The sequence below is a fragment of the Chaetura pelagica genome, unplaced genomic scaffold (genome assembly GCF_000747805.2).
Source record: "Chaetura pelagica isolate M959 unplaced genomic scaffold, ChaPel_1.0 scaffold185, whole genome shotgun sequence".
Taxonomy (NCBI): domain Eukaryota; kingdom Metazoa; phylum Chordata; class Aves; order Apodiformes; family Apodidae; genus Chaetura; species Chaetura pelagica.
In genome coordinates, this window is record NW_009953207.1 from 4,871 (window position 1) to 17,821 (window position 12,951).

Below are 12,951 nucleotides of genomic sequence, written 5' to 3' on the forward strand. Positions count from 1 at the left end.
ACCTGGACTCAACCTCCAAATCCACAGAACTCTTCTTGGGACCCAAAAATCCCCCTTTGTGGAGTGATGCTGGAACCATCCCAGGTTCTAGGAGAATGGGAACTGTGCTAGAAAAGTCCAGGATGCAGCTCCCAACACCCAGTTTCCACCATCCAGACACATCCAACCCAGCCCAAAATGTGAGATGGAACCTGGAAATTCATCCCAGGTTGGGAAAAAACATCCCCTTTTGTTCGGAAAACAAGAGAAAAATGTAGTGTTGGCTTAGAATTCCCTAAATCTGATTCCAGTTGCTTTCCAAGTGTCCCAAAAAGGGAACTGAGATTAATTAATGCTAACAAGGAGGGCAAGGAGAAAGGTTGGGGGGATTGAAGGGAAATAAATCAATAAATTAAAACTTTGAAGTTGTTTTCCAGCCACGACCTCCCAGGAGGAGCTGTTGGCATTGTCTGCATGGTGACATTTTGAGCTGGAAACCAAGGACTTTGGAGAACTCCAAGGAGTGTCTCCAAGAGTCACGTGCCAAGGGAATGAAATCCCACCATCATCCATCAACCAGACACATTCCTGGCTTGTTTCCTTTGCTGGCCACCAAAGCCATGTGCCAAAAGGACACAAAAAAATCAGCAGTGTCCCTTGTCCTGGCATCACTCAGGCCCTGGTGGAGCCGATTGAGAAATGTTTTTAAATCCAAAAATAAATCAATCAAATAAATGAAAGAAATTAAATTAATCAATCAAATCCAGTGTGGTGGTTAAGGGTGGTCACAACCTGACCATGGAGGTAGACTCCAGCTGTAGTGTCAACTTGTCTGCAGGTCCCTCCAATGCAGCCCAAAAGGTGCATTTGGAAATGGCAACCTTATTAATACTTATTATTAGTTTTTGTTATTATTATTAATATAATTTAAATTAAATTAGCATTCTCCAGTTGAGTGCCCAGGAGGCAGGACCTGGAGCTTCAGTGTTTCTGCTACATGGAGTAAGAGGAGTTTGGAGATCAAAATGAGACAAGGCTGGAGAGGAGATGGGATGAGGAGGGGTCTGCAGCATTGGGGGGGATTAGTGTTTGGAAAACCAGCAGCTCCTGCCCACCTCCCATTGCCCTCCTGCTCCTTCCCAGTGGGATTGGAGGTGTCCAGCAAAGGAAACTCAACTCTACCATGGAAACAGGTTGAGAGTTGGGCTTCTCCAGCATGGAGAAGGCTCCAGGGGGACCTTAGAGAAGCTTTCAGTGCCTGAAGGGGCTCCAGGAAAGCTGGGGAGGGACTTGGGCCAAGGGCAGGCTTTCAGTGCCTGAAGGGGCTCCAGGAAAGCTGGGGAGGGACTTGGGCCAAGGGCAGGCTTTCAGTGCCTGAAGGGGCTCCAGGAAAGCTGGGGAGGGACTTGGGCCAAGGGCAGGAGGAATGGGATGAGGGGGAAGGGCTTGAAACTGGCAGTGAGGAGCTGGATGTTGGAGCTGAGGAGGAACTTCTTGGCTGGGAGGGTGGGGAGAGCCTGGGCCAGGGAAGCTGTGGCTGCCCTTTAAGGTTCCTCCAACCCAAACCATTCCATGATTCCATGATCCCTCTTGGAGCACTCCAGCCTCCCAGGTTGGTGGCTGTGGGTGCTGGAGGCACACCCCCCTGGGCAGCCCCCGGGTGACACTGTCACCATAGACACGCGCTGGCTCTGATGGCGACTGGCGCCGCTGGACACGGCGGCTACTTGGTGACATGGGCCGGGGCCTCCTCGGCCAGCAGGGTCCTGGTGACGCTTACCGACTGTCCACAGGCCAGGGAGGAGAGACCCAGAGCAATGAGGCAGAGCCAGCCCTGCAGAGAGAGGGGACAGGGGTCAGAGACAGGGATGGGGACACAATGTCAGGGAATGCCAGAATCCCACAGTGCTTTGGTTGGAAGAAACTTAAAGACCATCTATATCCAACCCCTGCATGGGCAGGGACACCTCCCACCAGCCCAGGCTGCTCCAGCCCCATCCAACCTGCCCTTCAACACCCCCAGGGATGGGGCAGCCACGGCTGCCCTGGCCCAGGCTCTCCCCTCCCTCCCAGCCAAGAAGGTCCTCCTCAGCTCCAACATCCAGCTCCTCATTGCCAGTTTCAAGCCCTTCCCCCTCAGCCCATCCCTCCTGCCCTTGGCCCAAGTCCCTCCCCAGCTTTCCTGGAGCCCCTTCAGGCACTGGAAGCTGCTCTCAGGTCTCCCTGGAGCCTTCTCCTCTCCAGGCTGGACACCCCAACTCTCCCAGCCTGGCTCCAGAGCTGCTCCAGCCCTCCCAGCATCTCCAGGACCTCCTCTGGCCTCTCTCCAACAGCTCTGTGTCCTTCCTGTATTGAGGACACCAGAGCTGCACCCAGCCCTGCAGGGAGGTCTCACTGGATTGGAGCAGAGGGGAGCAATCCCCTCTGGTTGGATCTAGATGGTCTTTAAGGTCCATCCAACCCAAACCATTCAATGATTTTGATGATTCTATTGCTAAAGAGTTGGTAGGAAAAGCAGGGAACGGCCATATGGTTCAGGAGATGCAGAAGAGATTCACAAGGAAACCTGGCCACAAAAGGCTCAACTTCCCCTCCTGTCCTGACCCCGTGGACAATTTTGGTGACTTTAAAACATGACTATGATGGAGAGAAGGTAAATCCCTTGTCTCCTCCTGCCTGCCAGGCCCCTCAGGTGGCCCCAGCCGTACCAGGTAGGCCACGAAGGACAAGTAGATGATGCTGAGAACAGCGGCCCCGATGTACAGAGCCAGGTGATTGAGGGACATGACATAGGCCACCACGAAATACATGTTGATGCTGCAGATGAGGAGGATCAAGACACCCCCCCCGATCTTCCAGAACCTGTCAGAAAAAACAGAGGGAAACAGGGTGAGCTGGAGGGGTCACTGCTGGGGCTGGGGCATGGTCCAGACCAGAAGAAGATGAAGGGGTTAGAGGGGAGCAATGTGGCATCTCCTGCTTGGAGATGATTCCCTTTGGACTTACCACCCATTGGCAAAGTCGTTCATGACACTGGGGAGGCTGGTGAAGGTCAGGACCGGGATCAAAGCAAAGGGGAGCTGGAATAAGAGAGAAAGTTCAGGAGAATAAGGAGTGGAACCAGTTCTGGTGATCTCAGCATGGACGAACACGTGGGGATGGGTCAAATCTGAGCACATTTCCTCCAAGCTGATGTCAATGAGTCCAAGGGATTTCCTCCAGCTAGAAGAAGGAAGAGCTTTCAGACCCTGGCTGAGCCTCCCCACCTCCACCAGCACAACACCTGATGTGGAGCTGCTGGAGAGGTTCCAGAGGAGGCCACGGAGATGATCCAAGGGCTGGGACAGCTCTGCTCTGGAGACAGACTGGGAGAGTTGGGGTGTTCAGCCTGGAGAGGAGAAGGCTCCAGGGAGAGCTTAGAGCAGCTTCCAGTGCCTGAAGGGGCTCCAGGAAAGCTGGGGAGGGACTTGGGCCAAGGGCAGGAGGAATGGGATGAGGGGGAAGGGCTTGAAACTGGAAGTGAGGAGATGGATGTTGGAGCTGAGGAGGAACTTCTTGGCTGGGAGGGTGGGGAGAGCCTGGGCCAGGGAAGCTGTGGCTGCCCCATCCCTGGCAGTGTTCAAGGACAGGTTAGATGGGGTTTGGAGCAGTCTGGGCTGGTGGGAGGTGTCCCTGCCCGTGCAGGGGGTGGGATCTAGATGATCTTTTAGGTTGCTCTAACCCAAACCATTCCATGGTTCCATGACTTTATGCTAATCCTCTGCTTAGCTGCCCCTACAAGCCCTCAGAAGCTGAAGCAATGAGTGCTGGAATTTCTCCCAGTTCTGATCCCCCCCAGATGCTGCTGCCGCTCACCTGGAGACTCATGAGGACATTGAGGAAGTCATTCATGCCTGTCAGGTGCTCCACGTCCTGGAAGATGGCGACAAAGAGCGTGGGGGTGATGGCGATTGAGCGGGTCAGCAGGACCCTGGCGAAGCGGGACCAGCGCAGGTTGAGGAAACCCTGGGAGAAACCAGGGAGGAACTTCCAGTGCCTGAAGAGGCTCCAGGAAAGCTGGGGAGGGACTTGGGCCAAGGGCATGAAGGATGGGATGAGGGGGAAGGGCTTGAAACTGGCAGTGGGGAGATGGAGGTTGGAGATGAGGAGGCAATTCTGCCCTGGGAGGGTGGAAGACCCTGGGCCAGGGAAGCTGTGGCTGCCCCATCCCTGGGGGTGTTGAAGGGCAGGTTGGATGGGGCTGGAGCAGCCTGGGCTGGTGGAAAGTGTTCCTGTCCATGCAGGGGGTGCCACTGGATGATCTTTGGATCACGGAATGGTTTGGGTTGGAAAGGAACCTCACAGACCACGCAGATGATCCACTAGATGATCTTCAAGGTGCTACTGAAAGTGCTCCAGGTATCTAATATGGTGCTTGGAGCACCATGGGCTGGTGGGAGGTGTCCCTGCCCATACAGGGCGGTTGGATCTAGGTGATCTTTGAGGTTGCTCCAACCCAAATCATTCCATGATTGCAGGACCCAAGTGATGCAGGAGGAGGAGTGTCGGGGTGGGATGAGTCAGGAAGACTTCTGGAGCTTCCAGCATGTCCAAGGAAGGGGAATCATTGACATGAACCTTCCAGGACTGGGAATGGAACAAGCAGGATGGTGGAAAGCCATCCATGTGGTTGTTACCTCCATGACAAACTGCCCAGAGTAGGTCCCTGTCATAGTGGAGCTCTGCCCAGCCGCCAGGATTCCAATGGCCCAGATGTAGAGCGCAGCAGGGCCAAAGTAACAGCCCAGAACAACCCCCTGGAACAGAGATATGTGGCCCCATCAGCCCAGCCCACACCCCAGGGAGACAATGCAGAAATTCCCTTGGGAGGCAATGAAGCCCAGGAATCCAGCTGGAACAAAGAGGGAATGAGGCATTTGTGGAATAGGGAGGATCCCTCCCCATTGGTGGATCAGGAAGCATCTCCAGGGTTGGGTTGGATGGAGAAGGTTCAGAACGGGTGTGAGGGAAAGTTTTGTCACGGCCAAGGGAGTCAAAGGGGTCTCCAGGGATTTCCTCCACCACTGGGATCATGAGGGCTCAAGGCTGGGATTAGTTCTCTCCAATATCTTTATCCATGGTCTGGATGAGGGGATTGAGTGTTCCTCAGTCAGTGCAGAGATGACACCAAGTTGGGTGGGAATGTGGAGCTGCCTGAGGGTAGGAAGGGTTTGAAGAGGGATGGGAACAGGCTAGATCCATAGGCTGAACTCATCTAGTGGGAGGTGTCCCTGCCCATGACAGGGGTTGGAACTAGATAAGCATCCAGATCCCTTGAACCTTATAAAGTCCTTGATTGTGTGAACCCTGAGGTCAGTTCTGGGCCCTTCAGGACAAGAAGGACATTGAAGGGCTGGAGCGTGTCCAGAGAAGGGACATGGAGCTGGGGAAGGGGCTGGAGAACAAGGAGAAGGGTCTGGAGAACTTGTGGAAATGGTGCTGAGGGACGTGACGCAGTGGTGGCCTTGGCAGAGCTGGGTCCACGGGTGGACTCCATGATCCTCCAGGTCTTTCCCAATGACAACAATTCCATGATTCCAGCCCTATCCTTCACCACTCCCAGTTTACCCCAACACGCCCTGAGAAAGACACTGCTGGGGACAAGGCCAGCCCTTTGTCACCCTCCTGGGCTACTCACCCCCTTGTAGATGTCCACTTCCAGTGTCTGGTTGTTGTTGGGGAAGAGTGAGACGTGGGGGCTGCTGGTGTTCCCACAGACTCTGTGCTGCAACAAGGGGAGGTTGGGTTTGATCAGCTGGGGTGGGGGGAAAAGGTCTGCAGATGCTGGAGGTCCCAGGGTGCTGGGTGCCTCTTCAGACTGTTTTCAGTGGTTTTACTGGGCCACAATGATCATCTGAGGGCTGGAGACAGGCTGAGAGAGTTGAGGTTGTTCAGTCCGGAGAGAAGAAGGCTCCAGGGAGATCTTAGAGCAGCTTCCAGTGCCTGAAGGGCCTCCAGGAAAGCTGGGGAGGGACTTGGGCCAAGGGCAGGAGGAATGGGATGAGGGGGAAGGGCTTGAAACTGGAAGTGAGGAGATGGATGTTGGAGCTGAGGAGGAACTTCTTGGCTGGGAGGGTGGGGAGAGCCTGGGCCAGGGAAGCTGTGGCTGCCCCATCCCTGGCAGTGTTGAAGGGCAGGTTGGCTGGGGCTGGAGCAGCCTGGGCTGGTGGGAGGTGTCCCTGCCCATGCAGGGGGTTGGATCTAGGGTCTCACCAACCCAACCCATCCCATAATTCTCTGATCATTCTCTCATTTCATACCTCTGACTTCTCAGACACATCCAGAGGAAAGGGGTATCATTCCCAAGTGTCCACCAATCCAGGACTAGATGTGTTTTAAGGTCCCCCCAGCCCAAACCATCCCATGATCCCACATAATTACCATTGCCATTGTTCCTCTCCCCTTTATGTCCAGAACATTTGGGCTCTGGTGCCCCAGGGCCCTGACCAGCCCCAGGGCTGCCCCTCTGCTCCAGCAGCCCCATGCTTTGGTGTCATCCCATCCACGAGGTACCACCAACTCCTCCCAATCCCAACTCACCACGTCCCCATTGGTCTTGTCAAAAAAAGCCTCAGCAAAAACTGTGACCACAAAGATGTTGATGATGAAGGAGACAAAGAGTGCAATGCAGGATTCGATGAAGAAATACTTGTTGGCTTCTTGGACCTCTCTCTTGTTGGCCCGGTTCACCTGTCGGGACTGCAGAGGGGACAGGGATTCAGCAGGGTGAGGGGACAGGGATTGGCTGTTATCTGGAATTGTCCTGGAATGGCTTGGGAGGGATCTTAAAGAGCATCTTGTTCCAATTCCCCTACATGGGCAGGGACACCTCCCAAAAGGTGGGAGCTAAACCCATAGATCCAGCCTGTCCAGGTCCCTCTGTTGCCACAGCTTCTCTGGGCAACCTGTTGTATCACACTGTTTTAGACATTATACATCTTTAACTACACTGCATAAAACTGTCAGTGGGACACAGGTCACTTGGGGTCAGGAATTGCTGGAGGGAAGACAAAGCAAAACCCAACATCTGTGCTGGACACTGGTGAGGAGACATCTCGAGCCCTGAGGTCAGTTTTGGGGCACAAAAGGGACATTGAGGGGCTGGAGCATGTCCAGAGAAGGGACATAGAGCTGGGGAAGGGGCTGGAGCACAAGGAGAAGGGGCTGGAGAAGTTGTGAGAAGCAGATGAGGGAGCTGGGGGTGTCTGTCCAGCCTGGAGCAAAGGAGCTGAGGGGAGACCTTCTGGCTCTGCAGCTGCTGAGAGGAGGTTGGAGCCGGGGGGGTTGGGCTCTGCTCCCTAGGAACAAGTGATGGGACCAGAGGAACTGGCCTTGAGTTGCCCAGGGGAGGTTGAGGTTGGATCTTGGGAACAATTCCTTCCTGGAAAGGGTTGCCCAGGCTGCCCAGGCAGGGGTGGGGTTCCCATCCCTGGAGGGGTTTCGAAGCCCTGGAGGTGGTGCTGAGGGACGTGGGGCAGAGGTGGAGTCAGCAGAATTGGGTTGGGGTCAGACTCTGTGATCTTCAAGGTCTTTCCCAACCAGAACTCCCACATCCCCACATGCAGGACACGTGTCCTCAAGCTCTGGGCCTTTCCCTGTGCCAGGGACCCAGCCAGCCCCTGGGGATATATTTGCCCCCTCCCCCAGGTAAAGCGGTTCCCAGGGCTGTGCCCACTCCCCTTCAAGGCCTCCCCCCGCCCAGGGTCTCACCTTGACCAGGGCTGAGTGCAGGTACATGTTGTGGGGCATGATGACAGCACCCACGATGCCTACGGCCTGTTCCAGCTGGGGGGTCCCACAGCCCGGGCAGCCAGGCACGAAGAGCCCCCGGAGCAACTGCCCCTGGTCCGGCCGCACCGTCACGTACTGGGACAGAGACAGGGAGGGTGACACATCTGGCACAGGGTGGCACTGCCCGACAGGGGTGGCACTGTGTGTGACATGGTGTGTGGCACAGCATAACAGTGTGCGACGTGTGGCAGAGCCTGGTACAGTGTGTCACAGCACATGTGGCACCAGGCAGGACAGCATGTCACACCTGGTGCTGCATGGCACAGTGTGTGCCCAGCATGTCATATGCAGCACAGCACAGCCCCAGCCCCGGTGGTGGCAGCTGCTGCCACTGCCCTGGGGGACACTGTGCTGGCCCCAGCCTCAGTGGTGGCACTGGACACCCCTCCCAGGGCCGGGTGAGGCTGCCACAGCCCACACTTCCCAGGTCCTGAATGGGATGTGTCCCCTCCATTGGGGTGTCGTAGGGACAGAGGAGGGTGGGGACAGAGGAGGGTGGCACTCAGTGGCACCCCTGGAGGTACCTCGTAGCCGAAGGTCAGTGCCATGATGGTGATGAGGAAGCCAAAGAAGGCCTCAAGCTTCCGCAGGCCTGGGAGGAGAACAGGGACCATCAGCAACACTAAAACCTTGGGAGACCTTCAGAAACCTCCTGCAGTTCCTCAAGGTCAAGGGCAGGTCCTGCAGCTGGGGAGGAACAAGCCCAGGGAGCAGCACAGGGTGGGGGGACCTGCTGGAGAGCAGCTCTGGGACAAGGACCTGGGGGTCCTGGTGGCCAACAGGGTGACCATGAGGCAGCAACGGGCCCTGGTGGCCAAGGAGGCCCATGGGCTCCTGGGGGGCACCAGGAAGAGTGTGGGCAGCAGGTCAGGGAGGTTCTCCTGCCCCTCTGCTCTGCCCTGGGGGGGCATCTATGGAGAACTGGGCCCAGGTCTGGGCTGCCCAGGTCAGGAAGAACAAGGAGCTGCTGGGGAGGGGACAGCAAAGAGCCAGGGAGATGGGGAGGGGGTAAGAACATCCCTGTGGTGAGGAAAGGCTGAGGGACCTGAGGTTCCAGCTGAGCATGAGCAGGAACCTGTTGCTGCGAGGGTGGCAGAGCCCTGGGCCAGGCTGCCCAGAGAGGTGGTGGATTCTCCTTCTCTGGAGACATCCCAGCCCCACCTGGATCCTGTGGGTCCTGCTGGAGGTGACTTTGCACTGCTGGGAGTGGCTCTGGGTGATCTCCAGACCTCACTCCCCACCCCAAACATCCCGTGACTGGGAATTCTGCAGGATTTCAAAAATCCAGAACTTACCATATTTATCCAGGAAGAGAAACACGAAGGTGTCAGCGATGGTGATGAGGACACCGCCCCACAGCGGGATCCTGTGGGAGATGGAGAAGAGTAGGAGCAGATATTGGATTAATGGAATGTTCCCTACCTTGGCCATCAACCCCCCCCCCCACCTTAGAGCCATTTTTCTGTATTTTTTTTGAGAAGGAACCAATGCCTGAGGGTTTCTTTCCAGCCTGAGCAGCCCCTTTTCCCTGAATTCCAAGAGGAACCTGAGCCTGAAAGTAAGAGGAAGAACCAAGAACCAACACCTTCTTGGTCCAAAAACTGTAGCTCCCTGTTCGGTTTGTACTCCCAGAAAGGAAATCTTTCTGCCAAGTTCTTTTAGGAAGAAATCCTCAGCCAAGAAAGCTGCAGCCTCATTTTTGGGCTGTTTCTAATGAAAATAAAGGCCAGAACTTGAAGTTCTCCTTCTAGTTGAGAAGGCATGGGCACCAAGGCCTGAGTCACCTCAGAGAGTGAGATGAATCACCCTGGACAAGTATTTCAGCAGCTTTATGGGAAATAACTGGGGTTTTTTTGGCACAGGCAGGAGTTCTTTCTCCCCCTACCCAAGGCGAGAACTCATGTCCTGCTGCCACTGGCCCACAAAGCGACTCACCTCCCCACAGACAGGAGGTTGATGGCGATGGCTGAGCCGATGACTTCCTGCATGTCTGACCCGATGATGGCCAGTTCCACCATCAGCCACAGGATGATGCGAGGGACCTGGAAGGAACACCCAACACCATGAAAAAGAGGGAAAAGTTTCCTTCCTTACTTAAAGGAGCATGGTGGGGTCAGCAGTGGTCGCTGCTCCCCAGCTGTGGTGGGGAAAGTGTGGTGAGTCTGGTACAGTTGACCCGTGGTCATCACTGGAGAAGGTTCCTAGGTTTATTTATATCTACATTTCTTGCCTCAAGATAATTTGATTGTTGCCAGAGGAAAATGGGATGTTTCCATGTGCTGAGGAGCTAGAATGAGTATCGGGAGATCAGAGGTGGGGCAGCCACAACTTCTGTGGGCAAGTGTCAAAGATACTGGATTGAAACTGGAACTGGGAAGATTGAGGTTGGACATGAAGATGAAATTCTTGGCTAGGAGGGTGGGGAGACCCTGGGCCAGGGAAGCTGTGGCTGCCCCACCCGTGGAAGTGTCCAAGGGCAGGTTGGATGGGGCTTGGAGCAACCTGGGCTGGTGGGAGGTGTCCCTGCCCATGTAGGGGTATTGCTTAAAGACGGTCTTTAGATCATGGAATCATGGAGTGGTTTGCCTCGGAATGGACCTTAAAGAGCACCAAGATGAGCCACTTCAAGGTGCTGTTCCATCCCTAGAAGCGTTCAAGGTGTCTAATATGGGGCTTGGAGCAGCCTGGGCTGGTGGGAGATGTCCCTGCCCATGCAGGGGGTGGGACTGGAAGAGCTTTAAGGTCCCTCCAACTCAACCATTCCATGGCTCTATGATGATTCCATGGTTTCACGTGCCTGGAGTGATGACAGAGTCTCAAGTGTTGGATGAGAAACATCCCAGGATGAGGCCACCACCCTCCTACCCTCAGGGTCCTCCCAGAAGCCATGAAGATCCCTCAGCAGGGAAGTGGAGCAGCCTGGGGCCTGCACGGCCCCGTTCCCTCGCCATTAACCCCTTGACTTGTTAAGCCATGATTGTTTACCCTGCAGGAGGTGCTAGGTTTATATAAATATATAAAATCTATAGATATTATAAATATCTAAATATGTAATAAAATATACACACATATATAAAATCTATCTCTTCTCTAGAATTTCAACTAGAATTTCATACAATCATAGGAATAATATGTAAAAATATATCTTATATGTAATATATATAACTTTAAAAAAACAGCAGTTCAAACAGAATTTAATAGAATCACAGAATGCTTGGTAATAATAGAAATATATTTAATAGATATAACTCCATATATATATATTATTTCAAATATAATTTCAAATTCCAAATATAATTTGAAATACCATTTAATAGCATAATAACCTAGTTTATAATAATATGAATGTATAAAATATATAGGTTATATTAAATATATAATTTCAAATAGATATAGAATTTCAAGTATTTAGATACAGAATTTAAAATACATAATTCAAATATAATTTTAAATATAATTTTAAATATAATTTAATAGCATAATAGCATGGTTTATGATATGACTATATAAATTACATATAAAATTATATTAAATATAGAATTTCAAATATTTATATCTATAATTTTAATTCTTTAGATCGTGACAGCAGCCCAGGACTGTCCCCACGGGTGGCCACCCACCCGTGTCCCCAGGTCACTCACCTTCTGGTACTGCCTGTTGCAGACCTCAGCCAGGTGCAGCCCAGTCACCACCCCCAGCCGGGCTGCCAGGCGCTGCAGGAGGAGTCCAATGATTGTGGCCAACATCAGGACCCAGAGGAGCTGGGGGGACATGACGGTCACAGGGTCACACAGGGGAGTTGTAGGGTTGGAAGAGACCTCTAAAGATCATCCAGTCCAACCCCCTGCTAAAGTAGGGTCACCTACAGCAGATCCCACAGGAACACATCCATGTGTGTCTGGGACAGCAAGAAATGACGGCCAAGAATAGGACCCCAGGTCCCCTAGGACACCTGCACCCCACCTGTGACTTTATGAATCACAGGCCTCCTAAAATATATACTATTGACATGTTTTTTTGCAGACAGAAGTGGCACAGGGGCTCTACAGGCATGTAAAGGCAGGAGAGATTGCTGGAGAGGAGACATGAGGGTCTCACACTCCCTTTCTCCTTCAGGAAAGAGAAACTGGCCTCGAGTTGCCAAAAGGAGGTTTAGGTTGGATCTTGGGAACAATTTCTCCATGGAAAAGGTTGTCAGGCCCTGGCCCAGGCTGCCCAGACAGGGGTGGGGTCCCCAACTCTGGAGCGGTTTCTAAGCCCTGCAGATGGTACTGAGGGACATGGTTTGAGCACTGGACTGGTAGAGCTGGGTTAAAGGGTTGGAGTTGATGATACTGAAGCTCTTTTCCAACTAGGACTCTGTAACTCTGTGATTCTGTGACTGATTCTGGGATTCTCTGGGGTATTCCCAGCTTCCGCTTAGTGCTTCTGCCCCACACCAGGGATGGGAACGTGGTCTGCATGACTTCCAGCCCTTCACTGGAGGTTCCTGCACTGACCTTGAAGCCTGCAATGGCCCCAGACTGCAGATCCGACTCAATGTTCCCGGGATCCAGATAGGCAATGCTCATCAGGAAGCCCGGCCCCGTGAAGGCCCAGAGCTTGCGGAAGCTGAAAAAAAAAAATGCTGCAGAAGAGAGGATGGAACCATCATCCCACCAGCACCAGCCCCTCCAGCAGGAAAACCAGCAAAATCCAAATGGATTTCTGTCTCATAGAGACATGGAATGGTTTGGGTTGGAGGGACCTTAGAGTTCATCTAGGTCCAACCACCTTGTCACAGGCAGGGACACCTCCCACCAGCCCAGGTTGCTCCAAGTCCCATCTAACCTGCCCTTGGACACTTCCAGGGGTGGGGCAGCCACAATTTCCCTGGGCAATCTGGGACAGGGTCTCCCCATACTCACCACCTCCTCACTCCCACCAGCAGTGCTGGTGAGATCAGCCCCTTCTTGAATCCCACCCAGAACTCCCCCACAATCCCTGGGCCAAGGAGTTTGGGAGCAGACCCTGGACCAGCCAAGGCCAAACCCTGGGTGGGGGATGAATCCTCCTGACCCTGCAGTCAAAAATGTTGCTTAATCCAAAGCAAAGAGGGAACCTCCACCCCCGACAGGGGACAAGGCTGTGACACATTCCTGC

The 12,951-nt window shown here is 53.6% G+C and overlaps 1 protein-coding gene across 1 annotated transcript in view; it reads right to left on the minus strand.

Moving 5' to 3' along the window:
- Positions 1–1,702: 1,702 nt before the first annotated feature.
- The window catches only part of SLC11A2 (solute carrier family 11 (proton-coupled divalent metal ion transporter), member 2), a 13,334-nt gene continuing 2,085 nt past the window's right edge, over positions 1,703–12,951 (minus strand). Inside the window, exons 3-15 of the mRNA XM_009997539.1 lie at positions 12,309–12,436; positions 11,451–11,570; positions 9,745–9,851; positions 9,105–9,175; positions 8,334–8,401; positions 7,729–7,884; positions 6,559–6,717; positions 5,657–5,743; positions 4,656–4,775; positions 3,835–3,984; positions 2,986–3,059; positions 2,688–2,841; positions 1,703–1,813 (exon numbers count right to left, since the gene is read on the minus strand). Of these exons, the coding sequence (XP_009995841.1) occupies positions 1,703–1,813; positions 2,688–2,841; positions 2,986–3,059; positions 3,835–3,984; positions 4,656–4,775; positions 5,657–5,743; positions 6,559–6,717; positions 7,729–7,884; positions 8,334–8,401; positions 9,105–9,175; positions 9,745–9,851; positions 11,451–11,570; positions 12,309–12,436 (1,505 nt within the window). The remainder of the gene's footprint in view (positions 1,814–2,687; positions 2,842–2,985; positions 3,060–3,834; positions 3,985–4,655; positions 4,776–5,656; positions 5,744–6,558; positions 6,718–7,728; positions 7,885–8,333; positions 8,402–9,104; positions 9,176–9,744; positions 9,852–11,450; positions 11,571–12,308; positions 12,437–12,951) is intronic.